The sequence below is a fragment of the Oncorhynchus keta genome, chromosome 34 (genome assembly GCF_023373465.1).
Source record: "Oncorhynchus keta strain PuntledgeMale-10-30-2019 chromosome 34, Oket_V2, whole genome shotgun sequence".
NCBI classification, from domain to species: domain Eukaryota; kingdom Metazoa; phylum Chordata; class Actinopteri; order Salmoniformes; family Salmonidae; genus Oncorhynchus; species Oncorhynchus keta.
Genome location: NC_068454.1, coordinates 61014711 through 61035269, shown reverse-complemented (window position 1 = coordinate 61035269; position 20559 = coordinate 61014711). Strand labels below are relative to the sequence as shown.

The 20559-nt window shown below is 42.5% G+C and overlaps 1 protein-coding gene across 3 annotated transcripts in view; it reads right to left on the bottom strand.

Annotated features, from left to right (window-relative positions):
* The window catches only part of znf385d (zinc finger protein 385D), a 47557-nt gene extending 27393 nt beyond the window's left edge, over window positions 1-20164 (bottom strand). The window contains exons 1-2 of one of the 3 annotated variants that reach the window (XM_035750921.2): window positions 19517-20164; window positions 12060-12205 (exon numbers count right to left, since the gene is read on the bottom strand). In XM_035750921.2, the coding sequence (XP_035606814.2) occupies window positions 12060-12205; window positions 19517-19538 (168 nt within the window). In that variant the 5' untranslated portion in view covers window positions 19539-20164. Of the gene's footprint in view, window positions 1-12059; window positions 12206-13459; window positions 13913-19516 lie in introns of those variants that run through there. The other 2 variants (XM_035750919.2, XM_035750920.2) reach the window with 2 other exon arrangements.
* Between the last annotated feature and the right edge of the window lie 395 nt (window positions 20165-20559).

Below are 20559 nucleotides of genomic sequence, written 5' to 3'. Positions count from 1 at the left end.
AAGGCCAATATTCACGATGAAAGAAATGTAATGGAAGAAAAACCTACATTGCTGTTCAATTCCTCTTTTCCAAATCAATGCCTTGAAATAGAGAAATGCATGGCTTACCTGCAAACACAGAATATAATAATGGTGAACACTTTAATATCAATGAATTCAAGGGTTTTACACACATGCCTACACTGCTTGAACCAGGGCCATGCCCTTGGTATACTCTAAGCTATGTAGGTGGTCACCTAAGCAATGGTTTTCCAAACTTGGTCCTGGGGCCCGTCTGGATGCACGTTTTGGTTTTTGCCCTAGTAAGTTTGCTAACAGTGGTAGGCCTGATCACCAACAACGATGAGACAGCCTATAAGGAGGTCAGAGAACTGGCAGTGTGGTGCCAGGACAACAACCTCTCCCTCAATGTGAGCAATACAAAGGAGCTGATCATGGATTACATTGACGGGGCTGTAGTGGAGCGTGTCGATAGTTTCAAGTTCCTTGGTGTCCACATCACCAACAAACTATCATGGTCCAAACATATCAAGACAGTCGTGAAGAGGGCACGACAAAACCTTTTCCCCCGCAGGAGACTGAAAAGATTTGGCATGGGTCACCAGATCCTCAAAAGGTTCTACAGCTGCACCATCGAGAGCATCCTGACCAGTTGCATCACCGCCTGGTATGGCAACTGCTCGGCATCTGACCGTAAGGCGCTACAGAGGGTAGTGTGTAAGGCCCAGTACATCACTGGGGCCAAGCTTCCTGCCATCCAGTGTCAGAGGAAAGCCCATAAAATTGTCAAAGACTCCAGTCACCCAAGTTATAGACTGTTTTCTCTGCTACCACACGGCAACCGGTACCGGAGCGCCAAGTCTAGGACCAAAAGGCTCCTCAACAGCTTCTACCCCCAAGCCATTAGACTGCTGAACAATTAATGAAATCGCCACCGGACAATTTACATTGACCCCCCCCCCTTTTGTACATTGCTGCTACTCACTGTTTGTTTGTTACCTATGCATAATCACTTCACCCCCACCTAGATGTACAGATGACCTCAACTAGCCTGTACCCCCTGCACACTGACTCGGTACTGGTGCCCCCTGTATATAGCCTTGTTATTGTTATTCTTATTGTGTTTCTTTTTATTTTAGCCTTCTTGGTAAATATTGTCTTATTCTTGAACTGCACTGTTGGTTAAGGGCTTGCATTTCATAAGCATTTCACGGTAAAGTCGACACTTGTTGTATTCGGCGCATGTGACAAATAAAGTTTGACTTGACTAGTACTATACATCTAATTCAAATAATCCAAGCTTGATGATGAGTTGGTTATTTTAATCAGCTGTATAGAGCTAGGACAAAAACCTAAACGTGCACCCAGATGGGGCCCCAGGACCGATTTTGGAAAATTCTTTCCTAGGCCCCGACCAACATTTTCTAAATGTTTTTTTGTTGATGTGAACTTACTGTTGAGAATAGTAGAATACACCATTTCTACATTTGGTGGTGCAGCAGCAGTTTCCCTTTTCTTACTGACAGTCAAATCAAATCAAATGTATTGGTTACATACACATGGTAAGCAGATGTTGTAGTGAATGTAGCGAAATGCTTGTGCTTCTAGTTCTGACAGTGCAGCAATATCTAACAAGTAATATCTAACAATTCCACAACAAAAACCTAATACACACACATCTAAGTAAGGAATGGAATAAGAATGTATAACTATATGGATGAGCAATGTCAGAGCGACATAAGTTAAGATGCAATAGATAGTATAGAATACAGTATATACATATATGAGATGAGTAATGCAAGATATGTAAACATTATTAAAGTGGCATTATGAAAGTGACTAGTGTTCCATTTATTAAAGTGGCCAATGATTTCAAGTCTGTATATAAGCATCAGCCTCTCTGTGCTAGTAATGGCTGTTTAACAGTCTGATGGCCTTGAGACAGAGGCTGTTTTCAGTCTCTCGGTCCCAGCTTTGATGCACCTGTACTTGCCTTATGGATGATAACGGGGTGAGCACTCAGTGGTTCGGGTGGTTGTTGTCCTTGATGATCTTTTTGGCCTTCCTGAGACATCGGGTGCTATAGGTGTCCTGGAGGGCAGGTAGTTTGCCCCAGGTGATGCGTTGTGCAGACCGCACAACCCTCTGGAGAGCCCTGCGGTTGTGGGTGGTACAGTTGCCGTACCAGGCGGTGATACAGCCCGACAGGACGGTCTCAATTCTGCATAAAAAGTTTGTGAGGGTTTTAGGCAACAAGCCACATTTCTTCTGCCTCCTGAGGTTGAAGAGGCATTGTTGCGTGTGGACCGTTTCAGTTTGTTAGTGATGTGTATGCAGAGGAACTTAAAACGTTTCACTTTCTCCACTGCTGTTGATGGGGGGTGCTCCCTCTGCTGTTTCCTGAAGTCAATGATCATCTCCTTTGTTTTGTTGACTTTGAGTGAGAGGTCATTTTCCTGACACCACACTCTCCGAGAGCCCTCATCTCCTCCCTGTAGGCTGTCTCATCGTTGTTGGTAATCAAGCCTACTACTGTTGTGTCATCTGCAAACTTGATGATTGAGTTGTGCATGGCCACACAGTCATGGTTGAACAGGGAGTACAGGAGGGGGCTGAGCACGCACCTTTGTGGGGCCCCAGTGTTGATGATCAGCGAAGTGGAGATGTTGTTTCCTACCTTCACCATCTGGGGGCGGCCCATCAGGAAGTCCAGGACCCAATTGCACAGGGCGGGTTTGAGACCCAGGGCCTCAAGCTTAATGATGAGAATGAAGGGTCCTATGGTGTGGAATGCTGAGCTGTAGTCAATGAACAGCATTCTTACATAGGTATTCCTCTTGTCCAGATGGGATAGGGCAGTGTGCAGTGTGATGGCGATTACATCGTCTGTGGACCTATTGGGGAGGTGTGCAAATTGAAGTGTCTCTAGAGTGACGGGTAAGGTGGAGATACTATGTTCCTTGACTAGTCTCTCAAAGAATTTCATGTTGACAGAAGTGAGTGCTACGGGGCGGGGCGATAGTAATTTAGTTCAGTTACCCCTTTGCATTCTTGGGTACAGGAATAAACATGGCCATCTTGAAGCATGTGGGGACAGCAGACTGGGATAGGGAGAGATTGAATATGTCCGTAAACACACCAGCCAGCTGGTCTGCGCATGCCCTGAGAATGTGACTAGGGATGCCGTCTGGATCGGCAGCCTTGCGAGGGTTAACACGTTTAAATGTTTTCCTCACATCAGCCACGGAGAAGGAGAGCCCACATTCCTTGGTAGCTGGCCGCATCAGTGGCACTGTGTTATCCTCAAAGCGGGCAAAGAACGTGTTTAGCTTGTCTGGCAGCAAGACATCGTTGTCCACGACGTGGCTGGTTTTCCTTTTGTAGTCCGTGATTGTCTGTAAACCCTGCCACTTACGTCTTGTGTCTGAGCCGTTGAATTGCGACTCCACTTTGTCTCGATATTGACATTTTGCCTGTTTGATTGCCTTGCGGAGGGAACGACTCCTCTGTTTGTATTCTGCCTTATTCCCCGTCACTTTGCCATGGTTAAATACAGTGTTTCGTGCTTTCAGTTTTATGCGAATGCTGCAATCTATCCACAGTTTCTGGTTAGGGTAGGTTTGAATAGTCACAGTGGGTACAACATCTCCTATCCACTTCTTGATAAACTCAGTGACCTTTTTGTTTGCCCATGTCAGCTAATATTTTTTAGATTGGTCAATTAGCTGGGAAGAGTATCTAAATTTATAGTAATCCTGGCCAAATTACCAATTTATCTTTCCAACCAGGCAAAATACTATGAAGGCAGCACTGATCTCGACAAGAGAAGCACGTTTTGTAGGGGGCAGAGAAATTCACAATTTCATAATTCAGGGTAATGTTAAGCAGTTTACTTCTGTTAGATAACCATTGTTCAACAATCATGCTCCGTCTCGCTAGTTGGTCATCTACTGTACATGTTGCAAGCAATACATGTAGTTATATATCTGTCATATTGAGGTATCTAGCTATAATTAACCCGGATCAATCGAATAGATAGGTGTGAGCAATTATGATAATTCCCTGGCGTTAACTGCTCTACCAACTGAGCTAAGAAGGACCACATAGATAGGTGTCAATTATGATAATTCCAACTGCACTTAACTAGACAGACATACACAGTACTTACAGACAGACAGACAGACAGACAGACAGACAGGGGGAACATTTTAGAGAAAGGATGAAAGTGAGAGAGGGAAAGAGAGTTGGGAAGAGAGTGGAAGACAGAGAGAGAGAGAGAGATGGAGAGAGAAACGGAGAAAGACAGCACTGCAAATTGACTTAGACATCACTATTTCAACAACTCTTCTCTTCCAACTTGTTAGGCAATCCCATGTACCTACGAGGGAAGGATGGCCAGCCACACAGGAGGGTGCTTTTTTATTAAGGAGGCTGTGCTGACCGAAAGCATTTGGCCAATTCAGAATGAAGAGCATGATTGCCAAAATAAGCCTACGCTTCTTCTGGCGTGGGCTTGTCAAGGATGTGGACAGCTTGGCAAGTGAAATAACCTTTTGTTTATCAATCACATTCTATTATATCTGAAATGATTAGGATTTCAATGTCATATCAGAGAGCACACGGTGTTTCAATGTGACTTTGTGCTAAAAGGTCAGTACTTGTCCAGCCTGCCAGAAGTTTGAGGGTGAAGACTGTTGCGCCAGAGTTGAAGCCCATCAAAGTTGTTTCACCATGATCGGTAAGTGTAACAATACCATTTTTGCCCTGATAAGTTGTTTTGTAATGGTTGCTTTATTTATTATAGAATGTGTGTGTGTGTGTGTGTGTGTGTGTGTGTGTGCATGTGTGTTAGTATCCTTACAAATATGAAAATCTGCATACTGCATGACACAGATACGGGTAAGAATAAAGTAATCTTCTCTCTAACACTATAAATGTTAGGGGTGGACTTCATCGGACCCTTCACTAAATCCAGGAAAGGCAACCGCTAGTTTCTGACCAATCACTTTACCAAGTGGGTGGAAGCAATATCCATTAAGGTCAGTAAAGGAAGAGAATGTGCTTTAAATTCTCAATTCTCTTCTGTAACCTAATAAAAAGGGAGCTTGGAACCAAAAATGTATTTTTGTTTTGTATGATGCCAATCAAGGACAAGACTGGCGAGGCCACCACCCAAGGTGATGGACATCTTCAACACCCACAGTTCTCCTGAGGCCATCTTGAGTAAAACAAGGTACGGATGTAATTGGTTATATTCTGTTTTTTATTTATTTGATTTTATGGTACATAAGACATATTTCAATATTTGACATTGTCAATAGATATCCTTTTCCTACCCCCTCCTTCAGGTTTTGGATGAACGGACCAACCAGACCCTCAAGACTACCATGGGCAAGTCCCTGGACAGGTACCAGGAACGGTGAGAGGACAACCTAATTCTCTTTGCTCACAACAGCAGCGTCCAGGCCTCCACAGAGTACTCGCCGATCGCCTGATATGCAGACGAGAGCGGCAGCAGACGGAAGTAAACAATGCAAATGTACCTGTATATACAATAATTTCATATACTGTAGTCGTTCAAATGTGTGATTGACTTAGTGTTGTTTGCATATTGATATTGTTGTATAACGTCCTTTCAGATCACAGAAACCCCACCTGATGTGGTGGAAGTTGTCGAACCAGATCAGAAAGCTTTCGAGGACCACCTTCAGGCACGGGCTGAGAAGGATGTGGTGGTTTTTGACCAGGTAAAAATGATTGTCCTCTATTATGTAAGAAATGTATTTGTAATAATATGAAATATAATTGCATTTATTTCTATTATCAATCAAGGCCGGACTGAACATCGACAAAGTGCAGGAGAAACAGAAGGAGAGCAACTGGAGGAGATTCAAGAAGGGGACCAAGTGCTTCGACATCCGGGTAAATGACTTGGTTTGGTAGAAGGACGAAAGGAAGGCGAGACCTGGGAAACCTCGCTGCTCTTTCGCTCCTAGCTGGGGTCACCATCTGTTAAGGTGAATATAAACATCTCAGATAATAACTATTTGCATTTGCACACAAAATAACCTGAAGTTGTAGTTTCCACAACAGTGATCTTTTTGTCTTCGTCTTCCTAGGGTTAACTCGGCGGAAGCCAGCAATCTTCTCCAGTTGGAGCGGATGGACGGTCGACCACTGAAAGCCCTGACGCCCTACACTTCGGCGAAGCTCATGAGACAAAACATGTTAAGCTTTGCTTGACATTTGAGAAAGCTTATAAAAATGTCACTCCTTAATATACCTCTCCAAATGACTTTAGGGCAATCGATTATCAATACCCAGGAGGTATCTCAACCAACAGAGCCATTTAGTTTGTATCAGTCTGATTCTCTGTGCTCTGAGTAGGCGGGGAACCAGCTTGAGGTAGGATATACCTTCGAAAAGGGTTCAAGATTACACATCTTCCATTTGTAACACTGCACTAATCCATGACATTAAATGTAACCTGTGTGTTTGCTTGTTTATGTCTCTGTCTCCTACTCTGTTCCTTTAACTCTGCTCCTGTTCTCCAGGACCTAGGGGTTCTGCCTAACAACCAGACGTAGATCCACCTGATATGCTTCATTATCAACCACTCTACAACTTTTCATTACATCTACAGCGACCGTTGTCATTGCCTGCTAAGAAAGTTTTCTTGCTCCATCATACTGGGCACATAATATGTGAGATACACAGATTAACTCAAAACACTAGCACTGCAAACACTCAGTGCCTGGACTTTGTAGTCTCCCTCTTCAAGTCCCCCTTCTGAGACTGGATGCCTGTTGAGAACAAGAGACAGGCAGAACCTCCCACCCACACAGCACCCACCCTCCTCTCTATTCCACACACCAGAATTCACTATTTCAGTCTATGACTGCCATGTGAGTGTTCCAAAAAAATGTGGTGAAAATAAATGAATGACAGCTGTACCCCAAAAATATCAGCATTTATATATTTAAATCTTAAAAATGGCCAGGTTGGTTTTCGCAGCTGTTTCACAAGGTGTTTGTTGTTATAAATTGTAAGGTATCCCTTGATGGTATTTGTTAGTTCAACATGATTCATTGTTGTATCCTAGGACCTACAATAGCTACATATATATATTCAACCACAAGGGTGTACTAATGAACTATGCGAGATAGATGTATATCTATATTTTATCATAGTAGAGGACTACTGAAATGATATTATTTCAGTGTGGATAAGGGACGGGCAGGTTAAAATGAAAACATGACAGCCAGACCAGCCAGTGTATGAATCAAACGGATTTGCATATGAATGGAGTGGAAATTAGCTGACTTTGTATCTGTAAGAGAAGTAACTTTAATGTGTCAAGCAGATTACAAGATTTTTTTGCTATTTCAGAAACTTGGCAATGTTAAAGACATGGATTTCATGTTGAAATGTTAACAAGGTACACAAAAGTAGCTAGAAGTAATGTTTTCATCTTATTGGCTAAACAAAACAAGTTTAAACGGCGATTGTCTTGTGGAAAACAACTTTGTTTGTATAGCCGAAAATAAAGCCATTTAGGCTGTAATGATCTAAAAACAAAATTAAGCATTAGGTCATCATACCATTGATATAGCAACGGACGCTAATAGTTTATCGAATCCCATTGTGATGCAGGGGACGACGACACTTTTTTGTCTGGGGGACATTGTTTAGCATGACAGGCCCCAATTGATTTTGTTAGTCACTCTCACTCAGAAATCATATCAACATGGCATAAGTCATGGTAAAATATGTAGAACTGCAGGAAATGATCTGTAAAACTGCACATTTGTCTGTCCACCTGATGGCAAAACGAGTAGAATTGCATGAAATGTGCTATAACTGCAAAATATTCTCTCAGCTCCATGGCATAGGCCCCCAAAAGGTTAGGGCCGGCCCTGGCCCGAAGTGATATGATACTTTTTTTAAAATGTGAATGCAAGGAATTATATCTTTTGAAGTTTGTAATACTACTGAGCTCTAGAAATGGTAGTTTGTGTACAAATCAGAGGATGTTTCAGGGGTCTCAGGTGGACAAGCGTGGAGGAAGACTTATATACATATCATAAACCTTTCACAAGCACAGCGGAAGGGAAGTATACATGTTCACAGAATCCTAGCTCAGAGTAGGGTGTGGCAAAACACCACAAAAGATCTTCTACGTTAGGAACGTTCAGCCCTCTAGCCGCTCTAGGCTAACAATCTAAACAATGATGTAGTCTTGAAAGTTTGTCAGTCTCGTAAATCCACTGAGTCAACCTTGTCTCGGTGCGAAGATCTTTCTTCCACTAAATCTTTCCCCGGGGACCGAACATGGCAAGTGTGCTTTTCATTAGGGAACAATCGGTGCTGCAGGTGCAAACTGCTCGGGTTGACTCGCCAGCTGTTTCTGGTTTAGCAGTGAAACATGGAACCGTGCAGACCTGAACCTCACACACACATCCCCACAATGGACAGATGCCTCTACCAGGGGTGTGAGAAAGAGCAGTTGGGTAATATACAGAAAACAGGTGAACATCTTCAAATTGCCAGATGAACAGTTTAAGGTTAATACATTGTCACTTTTTCTTATTAATCTTGGCCCACTTTGAGAGCAACTAATAATGCAACAGAATCATGTTTCCTTCTTATGAAAGATTTTAAACTCAAGGGTTCATTGGATGATCCAGTATAAATCAATCTGTATATCATAGACTTTGGGGCTACATAGACCCTTGAATGCACTGTAACACATCTAGTACAGTATGATTTATTGTCTTACTTTTCACACAACATTTTACAACATATATAACTGTCCCATCTAAATCAATTTTGTAAATATTCTACTTTGGAGAGGGCTTACTGCAAATCTTGAGACGAGAGAAAGCACTATAAAATATACGTGCACAAGAATTGACAATACTTTGCCAGGCAAGCTGCTGGCACATAGCATCCCCATAAAAAAATGGCTTTAGCTCCACAGTTTATCTCTGCATTCCTACTGAGAGAGCTCTGCAGGCCACTACCCAGGAGAGTGAAATGTTATCGTGGGAGAAACCATTAAGAGAGTGCTGGCCACGTAAAGCAACTGTTAGGGGAAGAGTTTAAAAAGTACAGAGTGCTAACTGATTGCAACCATTGCATTAATCATATAGTCTCTATTGCGTTTTTACATCAAGTGTAATTTGCAAGGGCGCACCACAAGGGTGGTCCTTATCCCCACTGTGTTCTCCTCTTTGGTGGTTCAGCTGCTATCCTTCTGGGAATACAATTTATAGAATCCATTAGCTGTTACGAGACTTGCGTAAATCAAATCAAAAATCTGCAAATAGTCTCTGGCCCTTTGTTCTTTTTTTCAAATCACGCAGCGCTCCTCCGCTATCATTTATCATCCAAAGAAAAAACAGACAAAGCTGTATGCTTATACGCAAGTGCATTTGAAACCTACATTTCCATTACTGGTATTGATAGAATAACTGACTTTTAGAGGGGGGGTTGAAATGGGTTGTGATGCTTGAGGGACTCCGGGCTGAAACCAATGTGTCATTCTCAGTCCGGAACTACAAAGCAATTTTCCAGCGTACAGACCGGTGAGAAGGAATCAATAACTCACATTCCTGATTACTCTACAGAGGAAATAGAGTTTGTATTGTTTCTTGAAGACAAATGTAGGCCCCTAGAAAGATAAATGGTATTTTCAGCGGTGAAGAAAGCCTTCCTTAACTGAAAACTACTTTTCCCATTCACTCCTTTCATTACAGCCCCAAACCAACACCTGCCTGTGCTGAGTGTTGAGCTCTCATTCTTTTTATTAGGTTTTGTTTCTGTTCTTTCACTCTGGTCATCTCAATATCACTACTGCAGTTGCTGTAATCTAAAGTTTGACACCTATTTCACGGTTGGTTTCACCGTAGCCGTCAACGGCCTTCCTGCACTGTTGTTCCTTTGTCTACAAAAACTTTCTTTCTCATCCTGACAAATAAACCTAATGTTTTCCAGGAAATGTGAAGAGGAGATTCTACAAACAAATTCCTTCCAACATGAAATACTGCAGCATAATGCCCAGAATGTAATATGCAAAGAATTGCACAGCTTTTATAGAGCAAATGAGTAAAAAAAATGTTTATTACATTATATATTATATATACACATTTACATAAGGACACATTTCTATTTTATAAGAAGTATCGCACCCCTGGGAAGAAGGAATAGCAACCAAGGGGGAGTGCAACAAAACATTGAGAAAAGTTTCCTGCTACCCTTTCTGGCGAAACATATCCAGTCACATTCTGTATTACAAAACATCATTGGCTGAGAGCTGCAAGGAGACTTGGAATCTATCTCGTCAGATGCAGGTGTGGTCATGCAAGTAACTCCCCGGCTCTGGAAAGAAGGTGGGAAACGTGTCTGCTGAATATCACGCCAGAACTCTGACACTTTATTACACCGGAGTAGGTTAACGGAAAACTGTAGTCATCATCGTAGTCTATATAATTCTTTTGTATATTGCGAATCAGAGTGCATAAATGTTTATTGTGCCTTAGAGGCGCATTAGCAAAACTGACCTCATATCTGATAGAACGGCGACCTTTCCAATAGCTCATGATGGTAAGAAGCTTTAGCTAAACCTTGTATGGTACATTTAATAATACCTAATACCTCTGTATCTACACTGGAAAATAATGCAGGATTACCACACATGTTATTGACCCACTTCATCAATCATTTGATGGAATTGATCCCTTCTTTCTGATGAAGGGCATTGACGGTTGAAACGTCACGCTTTGAACTCAAATTAAATCAACAAGGCATTGAGTTTCCAATTGAGTTTGAGTTTTCGAATTCAAAACATTGAATTGATCCCACTCACAACAATGCTGTGAAATCTCTTCACACAAAACGAACCATGGGTCCTTTCAAATGGACAAACACACATAACAAAAGCGCTCCATCCCACATGCAAGAAACAGACCTCACCACTTTGTTATGTCCCTGAAACCAAACCAATACAAAGATACGCAAGTGTAAGCAGCATAACCAAACATGGAACAATAACTCGCGCATAAACACTTTTATAGCACTGTTGATCGTTCCAACGCTAGCTTTTACAATCACCTCATTCATTCTGCCAGTGATTAAACGTGAACGGCACAGAGAAAGGAGAGAGAGAGAGAGAGAGAGAGAGAGAGAGAGAGAGAGAGAGAGAGAGAGAGAGAGAGAGAGAGAGAGAGAGAGAGAGAGAGAGAGAGAGAGAGAGAGAGAGAGAAAATAGCGTATGGGAGAGGTAATTACCCCATGTTAATCCAGTATCAGCTTCCCGTGATTTGGAGGCTTCCCAAATCACGGCAAGTGAACTCATTATTTGCCGAAAGGTCTGTTAAATGCAGATTAGAAGGTGAGAAGAGGAATGGAGGCAAGACTTGAACTTTCTCATGAAATCCATTCCTGATACTATCTGGCTTTCAACTGGACTATCCAAGCCTTGTTCCGTGATGATGTCCCCACTTGTCTCCTGTGTTTTCCTGCAGCTGTGCTCCATATGTATGGTTCTGTTTGAAGCAGGCTTTAAATTGAACTATCCCCTGTAATTCAAACGCAAAAGCTCAAGCCGTAGACTTTTTATCTGTCACATGATTTTGCTGAATTCAAACCTGATGAGGCCACATACAGTATTTGCCTATCATTTATATCTGCGTACAAAGAAAACAGTACAAGATAATACAGCCAACTTCTACAATAAGTGCACATTGGATATGTGGGAAGTCTCTTCACGTGCAACGTATTTAACTTTAACCAATATATTCTTTTAAATGACCTCGGTTGACTGCCTGCTCTGGTTTAGTGCACACATTTACGACTGTCCTAAATCATTGTTTACATCAGCAGCTGAAAGTATTGGAAATGTATGGTCAAATGTTTGAAAGAGGCTCACACTTCAACAGACAAATTGCATGCCCTCTGACATGAATGGCATCATACGAAATCGAAACCATTACACCAACGATATCAGATACCATACTTTATGCCCTGAGCTGACCCTTATCACATGACCCGGGACTTACCGTGCCGAAGCCGGGGAAAAGGCTGACTGCTGAGGCCGTATCCAGGGGAAACGGGAGCTGGAACTGCTTCATGCCCAGAGACTGCTGGATGGTGGGCAGAGCAGGACGTATCAGCGTCGGCAGGAGGCCATTTTGACATGCATTACCTGTAGAGGAGAAGAAAGAGAATAAGCCATGTTGGATGGTCTGTGCTGTGGTGGTTCTCGGTTAAAAAGGATTATGATATTATGAGCAAACTGTAAAACGTCTCATAGACCAAACCACCAAAGAAATTCTGATTCAAATGAGATGAAATATGAGGGCACTTGTATCTGGGGGGCTCCCGGGTGTATTTTGGCCCAGCGGTCTAAGGCACTGCATCTTAGTGCAAGAGGTGTCACTACAGTCCCTGGTTCGAATCCAGGCTGTATCACATCTGGCCGTAATTGGGAGTCCCACAGGGTGCTGCACAGTTGTCCGGGGTTTGGCTGGGGTAAGACGTCGTTTTAAATAAGAATTTGTTCTTAACTGACTTGGCTAGTTATATAAAGGTTTTAAAAATCTGATATTGTTCTGCCTTCAATGACTATGATGACCTCTCTGCTAATGAAAACAAGGCCTCTAGACTGAGTCTGAACAAGTTGTAGATAAATTAAGACAATTGAGACATAGCCTACGGAGACAAATACAGTATGATGTTAATTGGATCATGGGAATGCCATGTCAGTGTTAGCCAGTTGTATTTGACTATTTAACCATCCTTCTCATAAGCACTGTTTAAAGCTGCAATCAATATATGTAACTTTTTGGGTGACCCGACCAAATTCACATAGAAATGTAAGTTATAAATCTGTCATTCTTATTGAAACCAAGCCTAAGAAGTGGCAGATATGTTCTGTGTGCTATTTCTATGAATTCTAAGATTTGTTTTTGCATCTTCTACTTTCGGTTTTGTACACCAGCTTCAAACAGATGAAAATACTATATTTTCGGGTATTGAAACTATATTTCACAGCGGTTAAGATGGTACAATAATTCTCTCCGCTATAGTTCCTTGTTTTGTCAGATAAACTGAAATTAGGCAAACTTTCAGAATTTTAGCAACCAGGAAATAGTGGAGAGATTTCTGCATAGTGCATCTTTAAGACAGAAATGTCCTAATGCTGAAACCATCCTCTAAATTACAAATGTGAAATGAGGGAACCATGCCAGACAGACCCATAAACTAAGAAGATTCAATAGCAAGGGGTGCAAAACTCCCTGGAAAAACCGATGTAAATAATTGTATTGTCGTCTACATAAGACGAGCCAGAGCGGGCTTTATAAGCCAACAATTACAACCAGCAGAGCCTTTCTTCAACACCGGAGGATTAGATAGCAGCTTTCCAAAACATTAGGAATTAAAGAAAGCCATTCCGTACCCATTAATTAGAACCAGGGATGACTTGTATAACACAGCACATTTAACAACATGACGAACTCGGAGCCAGCATGACTAAAAGCGCAGATACCATATCAAAACACCGGCTTGAGGCAAATAAAAACTATGTTTGCCACATCAAGTCCCCAGGCGATGGTAAGGCTGAATAAAAAGAAGCAGTTGTAAAAAAGAAAGAGGGAGGGAGAGAGAGGGAGGGAAACCAAACGTCTTTTTTTCCCTCCGCTCGAAGGAGCGCTGCCATCTGTTGGAAAGCAGCAAATGCCGATGCTCATGTGGAGACACGTCCCAGTTCTCCTTTAACAAAGCATGTCCTTCTGCAGCCATCATCCCTGCAGGATCTTCCACTGACATGTTGCCTGACGTCACCCTGGAAACACGCTGCCGACAAGCCAGATTGCCGACCAGAAATGCAACGTGCAGTCAAAACAGCCAATTCAAACAACCAGAACTGTACTCTGGTTGAGGAGTGAGGAGTGAGCGACAGTATCCATTGGGTGTTTTTTCAAATATAAACGTGTCCATAGAAAAAAAGAGGGAATGTAATCTGGTTGTGATGGAATTGTTATACAGTACATGTTTGCATTTACCAGAAGGCACATAGGAGTCCAGCATCTCAACTCTACTGAATGACAAAAAGCGAACGAAATACATACAGTTGAAGTCGGAAGTTTACATACACTTAGGTTGGAGTCATTAAAAATAGTTTTTCAACCACTCCACAAATTTCTTGTTAACAAATTATAGTTTTTGCAAGTCAGTTAGGACATCTACTTTTTGCGTGAATCAAGTCATTTTTCCAACAATTGTTTACAGACAGATTACTTCACTGTATCACAATTCCAGTGGGTCAGACGTTTACACTAAGTTGACTGTGCCTTTAAACAGCTTGGAAAATTCCAGAAAATGATGTTATAATTTGAGTAAATTGGAGGTGTACCTGTGGATGTATTTCAAGGCCTACCTTCAAACTCAGAGCCTCTTTGCTTGACATCATAGGAAAATAAAAATAAATCAGCCAAGACCTCAGAAAAAACATTGTAGAACTCCACAAGTCTGGTTCATCCTTGGGAGCAATTTCCAAACGCCTGAAGGTACCATGTTCATTTGTAAAAACAATAGTACGCAAGTGTAAACACCATGGAACCACGCAGCTGACATACCGCTCAGGAAGGAGACGCGTTCTGTCTTCTAGAGATGAACATACTTTGGCGCGAAAAGAGCAAATCAATCTCAGGACAACAGCAAAGGACATTGTGAAGATGCTGGAGGAAACAGGTACAACAATTTCTATATCCACAGTAAAACGAGTCATATCGACATAACTTGAAAGGACGCTCAGCAAGGAAGAAACCACTGCTCCAAAACTGCCATAAAAAAGCCAGACTACAGTCTGCACATGGGGACAAATGATCATACTTTTTGGATAAATGTCCTCTGGTCTGATGAAACAAAAACAGAACTGTTTGGCCATAATGACCATCGTTATGTTTGGAGGAAAGAAGGGGAGGCTTGCATGCCGAACAACAATGTGATGGAATGTGATGAAAGAAATAAAAGCTGAAATAAATCATTCTCTCTTCTATTATTCTGACATTTCACATTCTTAAAATAAAGTGGTGATCCTACTGACCTAAGACATGGAATTTTTTACTAGGCTTACATGTCAGGAATTGTGAAAAACTGAGTTCAAATGTATTTGGGTAAGCTGTATGTAAACCTCCGAATTGAACTGTAGGTCAACATTTTAGACAATCTTTTAGTCTCCGCTAACAGAGTGCAGTAACTCAAAAAACAATTTCCCCATTTCAGGATGGAGTACTGAGACAAGACTCTTTAACCTCATGCGTTCATTTTCGCATTTTCCTTCGTTCCGAAGGATAACAAAGCAACACTGATCTCCCAACATCCACGAACACACAAGGAGACGTTCCATCTTTTAACATTGCCTCGTGTAAGGCTAGTGTTTCAACTCCCTCACTTGAGTGTTATATTGGCTCATGGCTCATTGTAGTATTAAGAGTGGAGCTTGTAGACTTGAGTAAGTCCTGTCTCTAGGTATGAGACTCCCTAGCTGTGGATAGTACACTCTTAGAAAAAAGGGTTCTACAGCTGTCCCCATTGGAGAACCATTTTTGGTTCAAGGTAGAACTCTTTCTGAAAAGGGTCCTACATTGAACCCCAAAATGGGTTCTACCTGGAACCAAAGGGTTCTCCTATGGGGAGTGGGCAAGGGTGTTTTTTGAAACACATGTAAAATAGATATGTGTGCTTGCTCGTAAATGCATGTAAGCGTGTCCTCGTAAGTTTGTTTAATGTGTACCTGTCATTGTCTTGTGCGTCACGCGTCTTTTCATGCATGTCTGTGCGTGTGGGCGCCTTGCATATCGGCCCTCTTAAAAATGTCTTTATCTGGGACTAAAATCCTGCGGCAGTGTGTCGAGTGAGAGTTAAGATGTCTGAAGGACACAGACTAACGTGAATAATTAATCGTCTTCCACTGCTCTCTCCCACCTCCGCCTCTCCTGGTCTTGATCCCGACTGCTCTCCGATAAGATCTGTCCAATTGGCCCGAGATTCCACACAGCCATAAAACTGCTGTCATGGAATATAGGCTCTACGAAGCAACAGTCTACTGTTTCACGGAGCAAATATAAATCCAATTATTGGGAAATATGAGTTCAACTACGTGTCAAAAACATTCATATCCCGTGATGTCTATTCAGATGTGTTTCTCAGCATTGTGTTCTCAGGGGCTGTCTGATTGTATTCCATGACCCTAAAATGACACTCAGGATCAATCACTGTAATTAAGATGTCGGGGTTACAGTGGTTTCACCCCATTTACAAAAGCAACAAAGCACGTAGAAACATAACAAATCTCTTATTAATCAATAACATTTGAAGATTGATCAGTTAGAAAACAGATTTATGCCAATGTACCCCTAGGCTACATGTTTGTATCCATTTCACTATGCTCTCCGCTGCATTGCTAACGGTTAGCATTTAGCTCCGGGCTCAGACTCGAGTAGCCTGGCTAACACCAGAACCCCACCCTCCCAACGTAACCCGCTCTGTTGTCATGACTCTCGCGGTGTAACCTCTAATAAACACAGCTGTCTCGGAGTTTGATCCAACAATTACTTCCCCTGTGCTCTGTAATCTGAGGTTAACCAAAGAGACTTTGACGTGCTCTTAAACTCCAACCGCCAGGCCAGACACACCACATACGTCCAATTCAACACTAATCCCTCGTATGATTACAGCTCACACATTACTCCTGCTGAGTTACTGTCCTTCCACTGGCCTTCTTCATCCATTTGCTTCACGAAGAGGGTTATTTGTGTAGGGGACAGGGTTATTTTCCCCCTGGATTTTTGTTAATTTTTTTCCCCATCGGAAATTGTAAGGGATCAAATTCCTGGGAATTTGTAGAAGTACTATGTGACATGAGAATTTATATTATTCAAAATGCGTATTTAAAAAAGTTTTAAAGCAAAAACGTCTTTGAGGAAAACCACAAACTCCAAGTATTCTATCACTGACACAACAGCAAATTTAGCTTGTTTATAGTCTAACATATTATGCAAACTATATTAATATCTTCATCCACAAATGCTTAAGCAACGCACGTTCTCCCCAACCAAAACCTAACCAGATTCCTTCCTCCCATTTCCTCCATTATGCAATGACGGCATTAGACATTGGTACAAAAACAAAATATTCCCATTATTTTATTCACAATGCACTTCTCGTACATTTGACAAAAGTGACAACATAGAGTTTCACCACCTTATCATCACTAGGGCTACCCGTCACCAGGTGGGTCTGTGTGTTGGCTAAAGCTGATGAGTCATGAGGCTGAGCCAGAACCAGGAAGGTGACTCCACAGACCAAGGACACTAGACCAGTCACGTCCCCACTACATCAACACTCCTTGCCCTTCAATGTACACAGAGGGCTAATGTCAACAGTATTCATATCAGTACAGGAGAGATTGACTGCATCAATTCTTGTTTTTGTGAAATATTATTGTGTAGAAAATTCCAAATGGTCAATATAATCAACTTACATACAGCTCTGACAGAAATACTTACCCCACCAGACATGCCACCAGGGGTCTCTTCACAGTCCCCAAATCCAGAATGAATTCAAGGCAACACACAGTATTATATAGAGCCATAAACTCCCTTCAATCAAATTATTCAAGCAAGCAAATAAAACAACACGCACAACATTTAGGCTTTTAGGCATATGTATATGTACTGATGTGTGTGTAACTGTCAGTAATGTGTGTACCTGTCAGTAATGTGTGTAACTGTTAACTGTCAGTAGGACCTTTCTTTGGGTCTGTTCTTTTCATTATCAAAGTGTGTAGCTCAGTTCTTGAGCTGTTCTTTTCTATTGATATTCTGTTATATGTCAGGTTTCATGTTTTGTGTGGACCCCAGCAAGAGTAGCTGCTGCTTTCAGCAACAGCTAATGGGGATCTGAATAAAATACAACAACACAAATAGTCCTGTGGATGAACACCTGCCAGGCAACCAACAGTCACAGGTCTCTGAGAGCTAATACATGAACACCTGCCAGGCAACCAACAGTCACAGGTCTCTGAGAGCTAATACATGAACACCTGCCAGGCAACCAACAGTCACAGGTCTCTGAGAGCTAATACATGAACACCTGCCAGGCAACCAACAGTCACAGGTCTCTGAGAGCTAATACATGAACACCTGCCAGGCAACCAACAGTCACAGGTCTCTGAGAGCTAATACATGAACACCTGCCAGGCAACCAACAGTCACAGGTCTCTGAGAGCTAATACATGAACACCTGCCAGGCAACCAACAGTCACAGGTCTCTGAGAGCTAATACATGAACACCTGCCAGGCAACCAACAGTCACAGGTCTCTGAGAGCTAATACATGAACACCTGCCAGGCAACCAACAGTCACAGGTCTCTGAGAGCTAGTATATCAACACCTGCCAGGCAACCAACAGTCACAGGTCTCTGAGAGCTAATACATGAACACCTGCCAGGCAACCAACAGTCACAGGTCTCTGAGAGCTAATACATGAACACCTGCCAGGCAACCAACAGTCACAGGTTTTTGAGAGCTAGTATATCACACCTGACACACATCCTACATCATAACCTCTTTCCTAAAGGACACATTAACAGTCTACTCACAATGTCACCTGGCTCCAAAACAAAACCTCTCTGTGACACTTTACTTAAAGCCTGCAGGTGTAATGCATTATAATGCAGTTATAATGCATTACAAGTCTTGTCATGAGCATGATCTATAATGAACACCGTATAATGTCAGAATCTCACTCTATAAGGCTGCAGTGTAATTTGAGATGATTTTAATTCCACAAAAAAGACAGGGCCCTTTTCCGAAGCTTTGCTTGCGGAAGAATCAGTGTAATTAACGTGAGAATGTAAGCCATCGATGTGAAGAGCACTTGAAAGGAAAGCACTCCTGCTTTAAGTCTGTCTAAGCCTCTCATCAAACACAAATCTAATGGAACAAGTCAAATTCTTTCATTTCTCAAACTATACTACACAGTGGTCCTTCTGTAGCTCAGTTGGTAGAGCATGGTGCTTGTAACGCCAGGGTAGTGGGTTCAATTCCCGGGACCACCCATACGTAGAATGTATGCACACATGACTGTAAGTCGCTTTGGATAAAAGCGTCCGCTAAATGGCATATATTATTATATATTATTAAGTGGCTCTCAAAGCTGACCGTGAGCTAATTTTGTCCTTTGAATTCCTTCGCTATAAACACATCGGAGAAACTCTATAAAACATGTGAGATGAAATCCGAACCTTGGACTTTCAACCCCACACATGGATCTAGTCTGGCAGGATGGATAATGGCTAGGGGGGATAGACACAGTGCCTAGGGCTTATGTGAACCTCACACTTTCCTTCCTTTCACGTTAACCAAACCATCCGCTCCATCTCTGAGGATGATGTATGTACTGCTAATACCACACAAACACACAAACACACGCACACACATCAACTCACCGAAAAACATGCTGCTCTCCATGACTCCTTAGACATAGGGGTCTGTATGTCCTCTCGGATGCCCTGCCAGGTTGTGTGTGTGTGTGTCCATGGGCAGCAGCCTGGGCATGTCTCACACACTCTTTATGCGTGTTTGTGTGTGTGTGTGTGCAGCGCTGGAGTCCGTCTCTCTATCGCCGTGTCTTGTCTGCAGCCGTTACTGTTCACAGCCGGCACCCTCCTCTAACAGTGGTCTGTGTCCCCCTCCTTCGTCTCTCACTCTCTTTCTCTCGACACACTGCTCTCTCTCTCTTTCTCTCCACACACGTCTCTCTCTCTCTCTCTCTCTCTCTCTCTCTCTCTCTCTCTGTCTCTCTCTCTCTCTCTCTCTCTCTCTCTCGCGCTCTCTCTCTCTCTCTCGCGCTCTCTCTCTCTCTACACACTTTGCTCTCTCCCACTCTCTCTTGCTCTCTCTCTTTCTCTCCACACACGTCTCTCTCTCTCGCTCTCTCGCTCTCTCTCTCCCACTCTCTCTTGCTCCCTCTCTCTCGACACACTGCTCTCTCTACACACTGTTCTCTCTCTCTCTCCACACACTTCTCTCTCTCTCTTTCTCTCCACACACCACACTCTCTCTCTCCACACTTCTCTCTCTCTCTTTCTCTCCACACACCACACTCTCTCTCTCCACACTTCTCTCTCTCTCCCTCCCTCCTTGCTGGTTCTGTCGGTCTCTCCTCCCCTCTTTTCTCCTCCCCTCCTCCTGTACACTCTCCTCTCTACTCTACTTGAGTGCTGGTCCCTCTGCGCGCTTCTCTTCTCTCCAAGGTGTCAATCTACATTTTCCAGCTACAGCTTCTCTTCTGATCTTTTGCTCCTCTCTCTCTCTCTCTGGGTTTCTTCTCTGTCCGTCTCTTCTTTGTTAAATGTGTAAAACTCTCCCCGTCGCCTCGCACTTTCTATATATCTTTCCCTCTTTTTCTCTCCTTTGAATATCTTTCATTCTTTACTTATTTCTTTAACTACCTATCTTCCTCTGTTCTCTCTTTCTCTGTCTGTTTTCT